Source organism: Ixodes scapularis, unplaced genomic scaffold (assembly GCF_016920785.2).
Source record: "Ixodes scapularis isolate PalLabHiFi unplaced genomic scaffold, ASM1692078v2 PGA_scaffold7__128_contigs__length_106722199, whole genome shotgun sequence".
NCBI lineage: Eukaryota > Metazoa > Arthropoda > Arachnida > Ixodida > Ixodidae > Ixodes > Ixodes scapularis.
In genome coordinates this window covers 24,294,279-24,311,544 of record NW_024609882.1, presented here as the reverse complement: position 1 = coordinate 24,311,544, position 17,266 = coordinate 24,294,279, and the positions used below count along the sequence as shown (strand labels likewise).

The 17,266-nt window shown below is 47.5% G+C and overlaps 1 protein-coding gene across 1 annotated transcript in view; it reads left to right on the top strand.

The window, feature by feature from the left end:
* LOC8031834 (protein lap4) overlaps positions 1–17,266 on the top strand; it is a 105,858-nt gene that overhangs the window by 18,196 nt on the left and 70,396 nt on the right. The window contains exons 3-5 of the mRNA XM_029969528.4: positions 14,245–14,323; positions 14,414–14,503; positions 16,366–16,486. Coding sequence (XP_029825388.2) covers positions 14,245–14,323; positions 14,414–14,503; positions 16,366–16,486 — 290 coding nt within the window. The remainder of the gene's footprint in view (positions 1–14,244; positions 14,324–14,413; positions 14,504–16,365; positions 16,487–17,266) is intronic.

The window sequence follows — 17,266 nt, the reverse complement described above, 5'->3', positions numbered from 1 at the left end:
TGGTGTGACTCTGTCCTCCGAGATCCTCGAGATCTCGGAGGCCATGCTCTGTATATAGAACTTTTCTGTGTACTCACGTCACCGGCCACCTAAGGGGGTATCCGATATGGGCGACGAAAAAAATACTAAAACGTTTCAACCTTTAACTAGTAAAAAAATAAGGGGGAGGCAAAACGATAATGTGTGACGGTTACGCTTATGTCCTAGGTGTCTTCTACTGGCGTGGCGACGGTAAAACAATGTTTTCGCCCATACTGGAAGTGACGACAATTCAAGATCGCGACTTCAACTAACTATAGGTGGCGCCACTCATTTTCCAAGATGGCTGGTTTAGTGAGGGTCAGAGATGCGTGCCGCTGTTGAGCCTTTCTAGTGTGCTGGCTTCACTGAGCGACATAAATTATTTCTGGTAATACGAGGAAGCTAATGTTTTATGAGCGCAGGCTACCCCTTTAACCTGAAAACAGGAAGCTAATGTTTTATGAGCGCAGGCTACCCCTTTAATCTGAAAACAAGAACGGTGTTTAGCGTATTAATTACGGAAGGATGCGCGTTTTAATTCTGGAACGAAACCGAAACTTACCTCTGTTTTGAATTTAATTTCTCGATATAGATCTTACTTTCGGATTCTTTCATGACTCAAGATGTGTCTCACATCGTAATTATTTACTTAGAAAAGTTCGCGGAAACTTTATTTTGTGACATACTGTTCGATCCAGGCTGATATTTGTAGTTGTTGAAAAAATCAGTGCTGATATATGTGCGTTCTCGCTGCCTTTTTCTCGCTCAGATAATTGTCATGGGAAATAATGACTATTATCCCAGCACAAGAATAAGAGAATAATTCCGATTTTTAAAATATGTCCATGAAACGCATAAACTAATAAACCCTGCTCTCACTGCAACAACCCAAAGACGGAATCCATGTCAGACAGCTGAAGTGTGTGTGTGTGTGCGTTTTTATAGCACCGCGTGACGCGTAGGACTTCATATTACATCCAGTGTTTGACTGTTTGTCTATCTTGATAACTATGTCAGAGTTTTTCATATGCTAAAAAGAAAACAGAATTATACCTTTCCGGAAAGACTATTATGGTTAAATAGAGCATTCTCGTGATCTTGGCGTTAATTGGAGGCATACATTGCCGCGATTTGTATTAATAATAATAATAATATTAAAATTCACATATTTGAATAAGTAATTCTTCAAGCTCTAATATAATTTGTTGCTTATGATCTAATTTTAAACGCGCGAAGAAATGACAATGAAAACTGTGGTAATTATCATCACTGGTTCCAATTGCTGCATTTTAGTTACAAATAAAATAAAAATAGTCTAAAATCAATGAAAACATTCTAGCTAATGTGAGAAATCTATGTAAAATTACATTAATTGTGGGTAAAGTATATTGTGTTATCAAAGTCGCGACTTTGACAATCGGCGAAACGTCCAAAGTCGCCGCCAATATACTTCCAGACCAAATGCCCAAAAGTAAAAAAAAAAAGCTTTTTTTTTTTTAATTATTAGTTTTTTCATAACATTTTATTTACTTTTGTATTTGCTCGCCGTCGTTTTGCCAACCTACCTGCTTGCCTACGCCTACCTGCTTGCACGTCTGCTCACTGCAGCACGTTTCGTTGGTGTTGGAAGCCGGTGAAACAGTAGTGAGTTTTAAGATTGCATATACGAGCGAACTTAAGCCCTGTGTGTTTGCGTTAGCTCTGCGGGTTCCACACTGCGCGTGCGCGGAGCCCGAAATTGCGGTCTTGGATGGCGCACGGCGATGAGGTGCACGCACAACGTGGGGCACGCAACTCTAATGCAAACCCACACCGCTTGCGTTTGCTTCTATGCGCAATACTAAAACTCTCCAGTAAGGTACAATCCCATACCGGCTGCAGCACTACGTTGGGACAGTGAAGAGTGTTGTTTGCATTCGGAAACGACATTTCGCGAGCCATGATCGCGAGCAGTTCCGCCATGCCCACTGAGCAGGAGAATCGGGGGACCCTCACTAGAGCGCTTCCCGTTTCCGCCGCGGGAGGGCGAGCGTCGAGCTGGAGACGCGATGGGCGCGAATGGGCGCGAGAGTTTAGCGCTCCTTTCACTAAACGGACAGGAGTGCCGCTGACACTCGAGCAGGCTCTTCGTGCACCGAGTGTTTCTCGGAGCGCGAGTGACTTCTTCGAGCTCCGTGACGTCACGTAAACAAACAAGATGGCTGCGCTGTTGTTGGGACCGTCGAGACGAAAGGCGTAGCCGGACCACTGCTCCTTTTCAGTTGATTTGTGCTTAATCCAGCAGGTAAAAACGATTTGATTTGAAAGCCAAGACAGCAATTAGCGTCGAATTCATCTATCCAACGGTATCGTGCCGATAGCACAGCGACAGAAAGGTTATCGATGTGAGGATACATTCGGACCGCTGCTTCTTTTATAATGCCCAGCGAATAAGGGCACTTTGATTGGAAAGCCGAAACATCAGTTATCGTCGAGGAAAAGGTTTGTTCATGCGTCATGCCTGAAAACGAATTGATCTACCGAACGAGCGTGCCGGTAGCTCGGCGACAAAAAAAGTTGTCGAGAAGACAGTTGGACCTCCGCCCTTTTTAAAATGCTTAGCCCAGCCGCAGCGAATAAAGATTTTTAGATTGGAAACATCATCCACATCGTCACCATGAACATCAGTGTTGCGGGAAAGGTTTGTTCATGCATCTCGCCTGAAAACCTATCGAACGATAGCGTGCCGACAGCACAGCGACAGAAAAGTTGTTGAGATGAGAAGACAGTCGGACCGCTGCCCTCTTTAGAATACTTAGCCCAGCCAATGCTGACCCAGCGAATCGAGATTCTTCGATTGGAAAGCCGAAACAGCATGTTGATGCATCTCGCCTGAAAACAAATTGACGTGCTATCTTATTGAACGACGGTGTGCCGGTATCGGCGTAGCACATCGACGGCTACCGTCTCGTGCTGCAAGCCGGAGCCACGAAATATCTGTCAAGTTGGAGGGTTTCCTGCGTCGACAGGCGGGTTCAAGGATGTCGTCTTTAATTTAAATATGAACAGCATGGTTAATAAATAGATCGGCCAAGGTAACTTTCCACACGCGTGCTCGAAGCGAGTCTTCGAACCTTTCAGGAATATTAAAACGTTCGTAGAAACTTCATAACGTCGCCGTCTTTTTCTGCTTTTCACCCTGCCGCTCCGCACGGGCCTTAATTAATTTCCACACGGGCCTAATTACTCTATCTGGGAAATACGTTCGGCTTCTGCCACCCGTATCCAGGAGATGCCGGGTTTGTCATATAACCGTGCAGTCGGAAGGAGCTCGTGCGGCTCGTCGGTAGTGTCGGTGTGTCGCGCTCGTGTACGCCATGCTCCGTTTATTTGCTGGGCTCGGAGTATGGAACTCGGAGCGTCGGAGTAGGAGTAAAGGAACGCCGACTTAACGTGCCCAATAGCACTTAGAAGATAGGTACCGTGCATGAAGTCATCGATACTCTGGTGGCCTATTTAAGGGATTCCTCTGGTGGCCTCTTTGAAGGGGGTGGGCGGACGGTGGTTCGAATCGAACTGCACTGAGTGACTCACCAGCTTTGCATTGCAAAGAAAGTTACGACATTCAGGCCCTTTGCAGTGGCGAAGCTATAGAAATGACGCGGCACTCTTTGATTCGGAGCATCATTCGTCCAACCCCTAATCCAGTGGTGTCACAATCATTCGAGTTTGGGGGCCAAATAGCCCACACCGGTAAGGTCGCGAGCCAACGGGGGAAAGGGGGGGGGGGGGGGCATAAAATTTTATAAAGAAGACCTCGCTCTCTATGCATTTTGTCAAATCACAGTTTTGCCCGTGAGGTCTTTCGCCTTCATGTGTTTTATGACTACTGTGGGCCCTGCCGGTGATGTGATAACTAGAATTAAAATGACACCGCCTCGTCACCGTGCTGCCATTTTTAATAGGACAAGGGAAGAAGTACACTGTCGTTCCCGAACAAAATTTCCAACAAATTTCTAAAAAAAAAAAAAATCGGTCAATTTGGCAGTTTTTGTTTTTCCTTACGATGTTTATTACAACCAGTGCTTAAAGTCTCCCGTAAGTTAAGGGGGGTCTCTACAAGAAGCTGGGAGGAGCGGAGGGGGGGGGGGGGGGGTGTTCTGACGAGATGTACTAGATGCACACAAAATAACCTCCACTGCTGACTATACCCACGCTGTACCTGCCACCCTGAAATTGCTAATTTCCAAATGTCACATCCCTGGAAACAGGCTATTTTATTGCAAGATATGATTTTGATTTCACTAAGGCTAGGGCTGTGGAGGCGGGTCTCAGACCATCCGTTAAAATCAGTGGGGGGTCCAAGACCCCCTGAGACCCCCCAGACTTTAAGCCCCGATTACAACACTCTAAGCAAATACTTGTTTTTTAATTGTGACATTTTTTGAAGGCGAGGATCCCGAGCTCGTAGCTTGATTTTTGGCTGTTGCTCCGACTGATCGAAAGTTCGCGCAGCCGAGATGCACCCTTCAACGAATAGCTTAGCTCGCGCTTGTGGCCTGGTAGCTGAACAGTGGTACATTACAAAAAAAGCAGGGAAGCAAAAAATAAAGCGAAACATAGGGCAAATAAACACAGGTAAGTATGAACCATGTGAACGCAGAGCTACTTTTCGAGCGAAAATGAATCGGCGAGAAGAGATCACGAAGCCGCATGCTTTTCCTAGCGCTCGAGACGTGGGAACCGCGATTCGTAGCCGGTTGCCTGCGGGCCGCGTCCCAGCGAATCACGGGCCACATGCGACCCGAAGGCCGCGTGTTTGAGACCCCTGCCCTAATCAATGTTCAGCATGTCATAGTTTCGCGTGGAACGTGATTGGACCTGGCGGCCCGTGACTTTGGCCTTTAGTCCAACGTAAGATAAGACAAAAGTTTTCACACGAGTTCTGCGTCGTCTAAATAGGGAGTTGTAGTAGATCGTCTTTCTCCTCCGCTACGGTATTCCCGAAGAAAACGCCGCAGCTGCGCATGCGCGTCGACAGCTTTCTCGGCATAGTTCAAGGTCTTGTGGCGGATTACGGAGCGCTGTCCGGGTGCTTAGCGGGCTGCGGAAACGGTCTACTACAATTCCCTAATATTAGGGAGTTTTAGAATAACGTACGCAATTTTAGCGGACGCTAGCGCTAAATTTAGCGTTTGTATTAGCGCACGCGACGCAAGAGAGTTTTAGAATTTCTCCGTCGCGACGCAAAAGCCCAAGCATCTCGCGCTTGCGACGCCACCAAGATACGGGAGGCACTCACTTTAGGGAGTTTTCGTAGACCGCGCTGCACCCTCCGCTAAGCGTTCCGCAGTGAAGAAGTTGCTACTGCGCCTGCGCGCTGATAGCCTTGACTGTGGAGTTTCCGCTATCCTAGCGGGTTGCGGAGGGCCTTGCGGGACGGCGAAAACGATCTACGAAAACACTCTTTTGATCGAATGACGTTTTAGCGAACGCCCGCGTTTCACCGAATGACACTTTAGCGAATAGTCGGACGCCGCGAAGCGGCGTTTACGAGTGGGCCAAATGGGTTCACATTTTTGTAATGAGCCGCCGCAGACTGTCGCCGCGAAGCGGCGTAAGCGCAACGCGGCGGATGGGTTAACGCGCGCCCCGTTATTCGCTCAAATGTCGCTGTTCGCTAAAACGTCATTCGCTCATGTGATATGGACCCGCAAAAGAGGTCTCGTGTACTGACCTTCGCCGAGAAATGTTCGCGCGTCGCAAGCATCAAGTTGTCGGTGATCGTTGCCAAACCGAGTACAATGTCGTCCCGTATTGAAAATCGCAGTCGCGAGGATGCCGCCGACGTCGCACTCACGACGCCGCCAAAGCAGCCGCCGACATAATCCTGGAAGCCGCCATTTTTTTTAACTCTGCTCGTCTTGACTTCAGCCAACTTCTCATCACGAATTTTCCTTGGAGAAGCGCAGACTCTTTGCGTACACACGCTATTTCCGAGAAATAGCGCACGCTAAAATTGCGCACGCAAAGCGCAAAACCTGGTTTGCGTTCGGACCATGCGCAGTGGCGACGACGTATTCTTTGTGTACGCAAAGCTTTAGCGTGCGCTATTCGAAAACTCCCTATTGGCCTCTCGGCCCTTGTGTAAATCAACCGGAACGGCAATACCGCCTCTACACGCGCGAGCTCTTTGCTCAAGGAAACACCTCGGCTACACGAACACTCGCTGAGGAGGAGCGACTGCCAAAAATAAAACTACCAGCTCGGGCATCTAGCCGTCAGAAAATAACTTGAAAATGCAAGTACTTTTTTAGCTATAAATCTCGTCCGGAAAGCAGAAAAGGCCACGTGATGATATATTTTCCCGCATGCCTCTTGAACGAAGTGAACTGTGCGACTGGACAACGCCAGTGCGCTTGCTCTCGTTCTAATAAAAACGTATCATCACTTTGGCGTTTTAAATATATTTCGAAGTAAGGTGCGGCCCCAAAATAGTTGTATATGCAAATAAAAACTAAATATGTCAAACAAAACGGCGAGCTTACAAAAAAAAAAAAAAACGAAAAAAAAAGGACGAAGTTTTTTTATTAGGAAATTTCTTATGTGTTGCTGGGGGAGTTGGCTGCTTTACAAGGTAAAGCACAATTCCTTTATTTATTTATTTTTGTCCCAGTTCTACCCCCTGAAATGTGCAGGCGCTCGTGGTAGTGTTTGGACGCAACAGCCCTTCTGTGCTGCTTGTACTCGAAGCTCGCAGTCTTTGCTCATGTTGGGGACAGCTCTGAATCTGTGATCAATGTGAATGCCTGTTTACTCGTCCAGATAAGCGTTTCTGAAGAGTCATCCGGACGTCGGTCACGCGGGGTTACTAGCTGGGGGAACGAACCTGTTGCATCGATGTCGTCAGAACTGACTCGAAGAACGTTGCAGCGCTGACGAATTTTGATTGATGGCTTCGCGCGTGTATACGACGTCGGCGAAACGTGTCTCTTCGATATATAGAGGACGTGTCCGTGTGGTACGACTACAGCTAGGGATGGCGCGAGCCTTTGTCGAACATGGAAGTTCGACTGATGCGGTAAACCTTCGAACTTTTGGCAAAATCCGGCGAAGTCGACTGGAAAGAGTGTGTTGGCGATGGTCTGTGCGGCTTTGGATGACGACGGACGTCTTGCGTTTGAAGGCCGGTAGTGACCAGCCCCCAATTAATGATGACCGTCCGGCCTCTGACTGTGACAACCACGTTAGTATTTCCTCTTTCGCAGGCCTTCTCTCTCTCTCTCTAAACGTCGCAGCTGTGTTTGAGACCTGTGTCGGTGTGTTGTCTCTTTTTTTTTTTCTTCTTTTCTCGCAAGTCTCGGGTGTTTAAGATGCATCAGTCGAACTTCACGTTAAAAGGTCGAAAACGTCGAACCTGACAGGTTCGCGACATCACGAAGTGGCTTCGAGGGACGCGAAAGAAGACTTTCGCTGGAGTCGTGAGCTTCTTGGAGGACTGGCCCGAGGGGCGTGCGAGAAAGCAAACAGGAAGAGCGCGAACGAAGTCGTGCATCTTCCTTCAACGCCTCGCTTGCCGCCGGGCTACCGAGGGCCAGCCAAGCCGCCGCTGGGTTTCGCAACTCCGTCCAGCTTTTTGGAGGACGCGTCGACCGCTACTACGCAAAGAGCGAGCAGGGGTGCGCGGGAAAAAGAAAAGAAAAGCTCGGGACAGGTGTTCGTCGCCGCTTGCGGAGTAGGCCGAGGTTGCTGCTGTTTTCTGCGTGCGGTTTGTACGGTGGGGGGTGTTTGCGCGCAGCTCTGCAGACTGCAAGTCGTGGGTGTCTGGGACACGGTGGAGGAGTATAGGTGAACTGAGCTGGAAGAGCACGCTGAAATTTGGCCCAGGAAAGCTGTGGGTTTGAATCCCATGTTGTGTGGTGAAGTTCGCTGGTGTAGGCCGAAGTGATGTAGATGCGTTCTGTGGTGTAGAGTTATGTTTGTGGAATAACGTGAAATACTGTGGTGTAAGGTGAAGTTCCCCGAAGTGGGGTGAAACTTGTACTTTGATGAAGTTCTGTTGAAGTGGGTGAAGTCTTGTTGAAGAGAGTGAAGTTCTGTTGAAGAGGGAGAAGTTCTGCTGAAGAGGGTGAAGTTTTGTTAGAGAGAATGAAGCTCCGTTGAAGAGGGTGAAGTCTTGTTGAAGAGACTGAAGTTCATGGTGATAAACAGCGCACAAGAGGCGGACTGTAGAAGAAAACAGACAGGACAAGCGCTGTCCTGTCTGTTTTCTGTTCTGTGGAACAAGGTGAACTTCCGTGGAAAAAGGTGAAGCACTCTGGCGCGGGGTGAGGTGTTATCTTCAGCGGAGCGGAGTGGAACCTGGTGGAGTATTTACTGCTGTGCTGCCGGGTCTGCGGTGGATGGGAGATGTCGGGGCCAGTTCTGCGACGTCGCGCCACCCTGGCATTCGCCGGCGGCGGCGACGTCGAAGGAGGCGGGGACTTCGTCCCCTTCGTTTGTCGTCGCCGGCTTCGTCGTCGAGCTCGTTGTCGTCGAGCTCGTTGTCGTCGTTCACCTCGTCGAATGCCGACCTCCGTAAGTGGATGAGCGGGTAGAGGACTTGGCCATCAGACACGCGTGTCCGTTGAGTTGTGTCTGGTTCGCTCCCCTTGCCGGAACTCATGCGCATGTGCAGCAGGTGCTCCTGACTGCACGCGCGGGAGCCATTCTACGGTTTTGTTTTTCGGTTCGTGTACTGCCTTCTGATTTCGCGTCACTCCGAGTTTCGAACAGACTACGTCGTAAAGCAATGGCACGAGTACGCTGTAGCCCTAGTATTATAAACACCTTTACATCGCTTGCGCAGCCAGGCTAAGAATGCCGAACAAGTGCAGACACACGCTCTACGTCTGACATTCCGCAGAAGAGGGCTGCTTCTGCGCATGCTCAGAATGCGTTCCACGGCTCAGTAGACAAAGATGGCCGCGCGCAGGGGGTTCCGAAGACTTCGCTATCATTATTACTCGTACAAAAGGATGCGAGTGTTCGCGACAGCCTGTCGTGGCGTCTGTCGGAATGCGCACGCGTCTGTCTTGTGGTGCTTCACGTGGGGCCAGTTTTGCGGCACGGTGCTTCTCTCTCGGTAATGAAGCCCTGCTCGCGCGGTCTTTCACTGCGGAAATGCTAGAAAAAAACATTTTGAATCGCACTATCTTGTAGCATTTTTCCTCGCGGCACTACCCTATATGCGCCATCAGTCAGTCCAATGCCTGTTGGAGGAGGAGGAGGAGATGATGATGATGATGATGATGATGATGATGGTGGTGGTGGTGGTGGTGGTGGTGGTGGTGATGATGATGATGATGATGATGATGATGATGATGATGAAGAGGATGATGAAGAAGACGAGGAAGAAGAAGAAGGAGGAGGAGGACCAGGGTGCAGGTTTTGCCTGATGATGAAGATGAAGAAGAAGATGAAGAAGGAGGAGGAGGAGGTGGAGGACCAGGGCGCAGGTTTTGTCTTATGATACAGCTCACATTAGAAAGGCGACACCGGTGCTCGGCTTCGCACTTGGAACTCTGGAGCCATGAGGCGTAGTTCACCGGTTCGCCTCCGCAGCCCCGCTAACCGCATTTGCGAACGTCGGCGCGATAAGAAGAAATGCAACGTCGCGTCCCCGCGGCGATGTAGCGCACGCGAGGCACCCGGAAATTCGGTTGTCTTCTTCGTTCACGCACGTGACTCTCGATCCACGCCGATGCCGCCCGAGTGTCCGGGGGACGCGGACCGGAAAAGCCGCCTTTTGCTTCTTGGCTCCTTGATAGTGGCGGCCTTTAAGCCTTGCTGCGTATGCAGATTTTTTTTTTTTTGTAGCTTGTTTGTCTTTGTTTGGGTCGTGTTATGCTCTCCTTGAGCTGGAGTGCCGCCCTGCAGTCTTTTGTTTTTAGAAAAAAGATGTTTCCTTTTTTTATTATTTTATTTGTTGAATGCAAGAGCAGCGGAAATGTTCCCGCTAGTTAATTTCTCATTTTGGGTCTGAGGAATATATGAATAAGACGAAGGAAACAAATAGAGAACTTTGCAAGGAAAAGAAAAAGGGGGGGGGGGCTGCCATCTGACAACCTTCATTTATTTATTTAAGTGCCCTCCCCTGCAGTCTGACCGAGCCAGTAACTCACAGACTTATTTCCTGTGCTTTCGTGAAAGGACTAATAATAGCAAAGTAATTATTGAAAGTATTTCAACCTTACGTTTCATTTTTCAACTACACTTGCTTCTGTGTAAAAGGCACTGTAGTATCAGCCGAAGGAAGGCCGATACTACAGTGCCTTTTACTTTGTTTTGTTTCAGCAACAAAACAAAACATACAAGAGTTGGCAAGGTTGCCGACGCGATACAACAGGCAAATAATACGCCTTTTGCAACCTCGGTGCACATAGCAGCAGCTTCCAAGTTTACTTAAAAAAAGAAGAGTGTTCGAGGCCTCTGTTTTAAAATGGCCAGCGTGAGACTGAGGTTGTAATTGGCTTGCATTAACGCGTGCCATGCTTTACGACCTCGTAATTTCGCACCCTCTGGTGTCGGGTCCGGAAGTACCGGGTCCTTTTATTGTGGGAAGGTAGCTAATGTTGAAATTTTTCCAAGTTTTTTTTTTTTATTTTTGTTTAGCAGCTCTGATTTTTGTGTGAATGACCTGTTAAATGGCTCCTTGTATTCCATAAGGAGTCACATGTGGGGAGGGGCTGGATTTTTGGCACGGAGTGGAGGCAAAACTCCACCACCTAGACACTTTTTTTTGTGGCGTCTATAGAACTTCACAAAAATTGCCTTCTGCGCGCTGCCATCTTTGCCTGCTGGGCCATGGAAGGCCTTCTGAGCATGTGCTGTTGCTCTGCTGTGCGGCACATCAGACGCACCTATTCGTCCACATTTTTCGCCCAGGTGATAAGTGATGCAAACGTTTAGGTCTAGAACCAGCAACTGGTTAAAGGGTCACTAAAGTGGTTTCTGAGATTGTCCGTTTATGGTCCCAACAAAGTTTGTTGTCTCTAAGCATTCTAGAAACCCGAAGGCTATATCTGTGTGGGTCCGATTGCCCTGTTAAAAAGGGGATTGAAGATTGTGACACGTCCGTTTTTCTGCCATTCGGTGCAGAGGCTAGAGGGCGTCATCATACTTGAGATAGTCAATCGTGAGCGATCACTTTTCGTGCACGAATCGCATGCATTTGAAGGACAGCACACCATCAGTTGGCCCCCTTGCCATTCGGGAAGCAATCGCTCGCGGTTGGCCATTGCCCGTCCAACTACACCCTCTGGGTTCTGCGTCGAATTGCGAAAAACGGGGCACGTCGCACTCTTTGATTTCATTTTGAATAATTGAATGCATATCGATATAATCTCGTTTTTTTTTTTTTTTTTTCAAAATAACACTTTGGTGGCCCTTTAAGAATTCAGCAGACGCTCCGCCTCCAGTGTGAGTTTCCTACATTTCGAAATACTTCTTTGCAAATGCAGCTAAAGCCCAGCGAAAGGCAGTGAGTGCATGCTCTACTGAATTCTTAGCCGGTTACCCACTGTAGGTGATCTGTTGCTTCACACTGTCTAATAGTTCTGGGCTGGCGTAGTGAATACCGTATTTGCACGAATATAACGCGACCACGAATATAACGCGAGGGCAGTTTTTGATGCCCCCAAAAAGAAAAAAAAATATTATTACTATTATAACGCGAACCGATGCCGCGTCAATTTCTCGCACTCGGGGGCATAGCAGAAGTGAAAAGTCAATGGAAATAGAAGAAATATCAGTTTATGTTTTGACTGCACTCATCCTCACTACTCAGGTCCTTCCGTTTACAATCCACTTGGCGACTACGCAGGTATGCAGCGGCACGGCACCTGCTTGTCTGGTAGTTCTTTTTTCTTCCCTGCGAGCTCCTCGGCAGCCCACAATCCAAACAAGGCGCGGAAGCAGAAGCACAAACACCAGACCACTCTGCAGCAGAAACTAAACAATGCGCAGGCAAAGAAAAGACAGCTGAACCCGATACACGATCACACTTCTTGTTCTGGTCCTTCTTCGTAAACAAATGCCTCGTGTTGCACGATTGCATAAACGCGGTCGGTGGTCTTGGCTTGGCTTGTGTTGACTTGACTTGGCCCGGCTTGGCTTGGCTCGAATTGGCCGGTGCCCGCAATCCCGCATGGCGCGCGCGCGCGTGCGGCGTGCCCGCGTTGTAAAAACACAAAAGCGATAAAAATGCTTTTTATGTTTTCTATTCGCCCCTTCACGTGGCCCAATGGCTACAAAATGCCCCTCCACACCCCCACTTCTTTTTCCATTGGATCTTTTGCATTGAGCCGGAGAGATGACTTTCTCCTCTGGCTTTCTCCAGACTCGCGCACCTCGTGGCTGAACTCGATTCCGAATATAACGCGAGGTGCGTTTTGGAGCACGTAATTTCGAAAAAAAACTCGCGTTATATTCGTGCAAATACGGAGTCCAGTCACATCCAGAGCCAAATCGAAATACCTGTTGGTACTAACAAACTGGAAACTAAAGCCAGTCGGTAAACTGTAAGTGGCCTTTAGGATCAAACAGCAACTCTGATTGATGGGAGAATGGGACACCACATTGTTTCCTATTGCCAGAGCCCAACAAAAGATCTTCAAAAACCGAGTAACCTGCAATGTCTGTTTGTCAGGGAAACGTTTCTCCAAGACCCTTAAATTCTTCGGGGTCGACAAAGTTAAATTCCTCCGTGAAAAGTCTCCTGCCACTCTGCGACTTCTTGGGAGCTCCTTTTTGGGTTCTTTCTACCGGCTTCGGCTACCTTTGTGATTTATCCGCTGTTTTAGTGGCTCTCATTTAAGCAACAACACATGTTGGATGATGTATGCACTAAATGCGCCAAAAGACAGCGACAGAGTAAAGACGACAGCACAAGGTGCTTCATTTCATCATCATTTTTCCCCATCTTTTGGCACTTTAAGTATGTAATGAACCAACTAGCTTAACTCACCATTTTGTTGATTGATGTACCTATGTCTGGCTTCAGTTGGTAGGTTTACTTGTAGACTTCTAAAGTATTATATTGCCACATTGCCAATCATCGAACCACGTCTGACCGTCGACAGCAAGTCACCCATATTCCTCTTCTCGTAAATGGGAACCAGCTTCAACCATGTGCACCAGCTGCAGGGTTTTTTTTTTTTTCTAAGAAATGTAGATCAGCTTTAGCAAGACAAACGCACACGCGCATTAAAAGCCTCGCGCATCCTTGCCGTTCTAGCATCATCACTTCGATCACGAGCTGTCACACGCTTGGGCGGCGTCCTCATTTAGGTGTCCGACACGCGAGCACATTGTGCCTGATGCGACGCCCGCCGCTCTGCCACGACGTGCCTTTATTGGGGCAAGGTCTCCCTGGCACATGTGCTGCAAAGCGGAGCAGAGACCGATTAAAAAGAAAAACACAACTCTCACGCAGCTGTGCTTCGGAACCTTCCGCTCTTCCATTCGTTGTTGTACGGTCTCCTCGATTGTTAGTCACTGCTGTGCGCTCTGAGGGTAGGGCATGTGGATTTCTGCGAGGGAGACGCGGAATTAGTGCGCCTGTGGATATGCGCTGTAAACATTGCGGTTGCGGCGGCGGCAGCGGCGGCGGCAGGAGGAAAAAAGCGGCTTCTAGACCGTCTGTGGATTGGGGTTTGTATGCTGTGCTGTATGCTGTAAACAGACAAGCGCTCCCTTTAATTCGAGGTAACGCATTTCGATTGCACATAGATTTCAGGATGATTTCAGAACGGGAGGGTGGGTCTTTAGTTTTGACTGAAGACCACAGAAAATTTAACAAAACAATTGGAAGGCTTTTTTTTTGTTCCTTTTTCTACATTCTTATTTTAGCTCGGCCCATTGCTGTTTTGGGGTTGCGTTGCTCTTTATTTTAAGATGCCAGGTTTTGCGAGCCTTCTGCTGTTTACCTTGGAAGATTGCTGATGGTACTGGACTAGGCTTTAGCAGGCAGGGGTTCCCCTTGATGTTTGTTTGTTATTCCATCCTGGACTGGGCACTCCTTTTCTCGACACTGGCCACCTACGTCACTACTACCCCTCTCTTGATTGTTTGCTCGTTTCTTTTTTTTTTTTTCTTTCTTTTTATTCGCCATTTGAGTTTATCTTTGGGTTTGTTCAAAGCCGTGTGGCGAAGCCACCGCCGCAGTATAGTTGCCCGCTGATGGAGAGTGTCTTCTCTTTGCAGATGTTCAAGAAATTCCTGAAAACATCAAGTACCTCAAGTCACTCCAAAGTGCAGATTTTAGCAGCAATCCTCTTTCCAAGTGAGCATCGCGGAAATTTAAGGGGGCTTATGCTTTCGGAGCCCCTGTCTTCGACTGCTCTTTTTTCTCACGGTGTTTGTTTCGTTCCAGACTTCCGGCCGGGTTTGTGCAGCTGCGAAGTTTGACGGTGTTGGGCCTTAACGATGTTTCCTTGACGCAACTGCCTCACGATTTCGGAGGGTCAGTGCATTGCATTGTTTTTAATGCCTTTCTCGCAATTAGTCATAATTTTCCTTAGAGGAGGTCAGTTTGTAGTGTAAAACACGGTACAACTGCTGCTTCATAGAATATTTAAAAGAAATAGAAATTAATGCATAGTTTCATTCTTTTTTTTTTCTGCTTGTGCAAGCAAAGCATATTGAAGGGTATGAGTGAAATTCAGTGTTTTCGAATAAATCCGAAAAACTCTGAAAAAACACTCACGGGTAAAACTTTTGTTAGTTTGAATTTATCCAATAAACTTAAAATTTCAAAGCTCCAATGCCAAAAGAGAAAGATTGTATTAAACCCTTGCCTACTAACAACGAATGTCACTCGTGCCAAACCCTTACGGGCAATAAAGCCCGACCACGAGTGTGACCCACGTGTCTTGGTTTCGAGGCTTCTTTAGCGCGTTCTCCGGCAGATGGCAAAACCATAAAACCACCCCTGTTGCTCCATTTAGCTTGGGTTGTTTGCCTGTTTGTTTTGCAGTTTGACAGAGAGAGAACGCTTCATGTAGCCAAGAAAGAAAAAAGCAGTCGCTTGTAAGCGTTCGTGCTAAAACAACGCGGCTTTTGTCGTGGAGGTCCGCTCTGTTGGACAAAAAGACACATAACCTTCTTTTTGAAAGGGATTAATGCTTGGGTGTATGTGACCACAAATCTTTCAGCCTTTGCAATTTTTAGGAATCGGACGATAGTTTGATGGGCAGTGACAGGATTGATAAAAACAAAGTGAATCCTGCAAACATTCCATCAACTTCAGCTTCTGCACGTCAGTGGTACTCGAACCAGAAGTCATGATTTAGAGCAAGATATGACACCTGGAAGTCGAGGAAATGTTCTCGTCTTATTTTAATGCAAATTGACTGTTTAAAATAAAAAATTTTCTCTGCGTTCCTTGAAGGAAAAAATGAGTAGGCAAGGGGTTGAGTTTGGCCAGAGCACAGGGTAAATGTACCTCGGTTTTCTTTCAAATTTCCGAACATTGATAAAAAGGGTCTTGCTGTTTACCTTGTCTGGGTTCATTCAGGAAACAGCTTATTGGACTTGTGGGTCATGACAAAAGCCACTGTTTTGGTTTCCGGTTAAACCATACTATTTGTGCTTCTTAGAGGAAGAAGGGGTTGTGTTCTTGTAACAGTGAAAGCTATGAACCATAGAGGTTTCATAGAGGGGGGAGAGGGGAGGGGGAAGTTGAAGCTTCCTATTGCACCCTTTACCTCTCCACCCCGTGCAGCCATCGATGGTATAGGCGGGGATGAAAATGAGTTTAGCAGCGGCTACCTCCAGGAATTTTGTGATTTTAAGGCATCGACGTTTATCAAAGCAGCACTTGTTTGCAAGTTTTGTCTGTTTTTTTGAAGCATGTTTATACACGTTTGCAAGTCCGGTCTCAGGGCGCCGCCATCTTGCCCAGTGGGGTGCGCTTGGGCGCGGCCACAATCCGATTATGACGCCTTAGCAAGGCTTCGTAATCGGATTAGGACGCGTCCAAGCGCACCCCAGCGAGCAAGATGGCAGCGCCCAGAAGCCGGACTTGCAAACGTGTATAGCTCGATGCTCTTTTTAGAACGTAACCAAATTTGGGCATTTCCAGAAATTTTGCATTGCCAAGAGTGATCTGCATTTCAATTTGATGTCTGCTGTGCAATTTCATTTCAAATTTATTTTATTCTCCTCAGTCTTTGGAGAATGCATTATACGATGGGGGACTCAGGTAAACTGACGATACACATATATCAGTTCGTCAAACACGACGATTGTTTGTGACTTGGCTGCGCATCTGTTGATGGGACCCACTTGGAAGAGGCTTGGAAGGGTTTCTGGTGCTGTGTGCAGTCTCTCCAATCTGATGTCCTTGGAACTGAGGGAGAATTATCTCAAGGGCCTGCCTCTGTCCTTCGCCTTTTTGGTCAAGTTAGAACGGCTGGACCTTGGGAGCAATGACTTTGAAGAACTGGTGAGGCATCCTGTTTCACTTTTACTCACTTAAATCTTGTAAAGGCCACCCCAGTCTCGCTTGTTGCCCACAAATTCCTCACATGGCGACGAGTGTATGAGGCAACCGGACGGTCGTCTCCAATAACACTTCGTATAAACTTGGCATGCCTTCGTGGGGTTCTTTCCTAGGGTGTATATAAGGGTGACATGAGACAGCTAAATCTAGAAAGTTCAATGCTAAAAACAAAAAGACAAAATTGGCAGAGGTCAACAGGACGTGGCATTTAACACCATGTCCCATTTTCTTCAGTCTTTTGTGGTTTGGCTTTGTGGCTTTTGATCTGTCTGGTTGATCCCTGGCTTGTCATCTTGCTTCTGGCAATTTGTAAAAGGGTAAGCAACGTTTGGCCAATCTGCAGCCATTTGGCACCTCCGGTTTCTTTTGCTACGTCGTGCAAAAACTGTGTTTTTGCTGGGCATGCACTCGGGCAGATGTAGGATACGATTAGATTGAGACTAGTACAGTGCTTTCACTTGCACATCATCACCGTCGTCTTCCATGTGTGAAGTGAAATGCTCAAAAACCAGAAGTTGGCAATTGTCGCTCACCTATTGTTTAGGCTGAACAGCCAGCTTGTAGCAACCATAACTTAGCAACCAAATGTCCAGAAAAACACAAAAAAAAAACCGTTTCTAGTTTTTTTTTTTTTTTTTTTTTTTTTTTTACTTTTACTTGTTTGAAGGGGCATTGACAGGGTATTTATGCTTACTGAGGTTTTTATTTGAACATGACCTATAA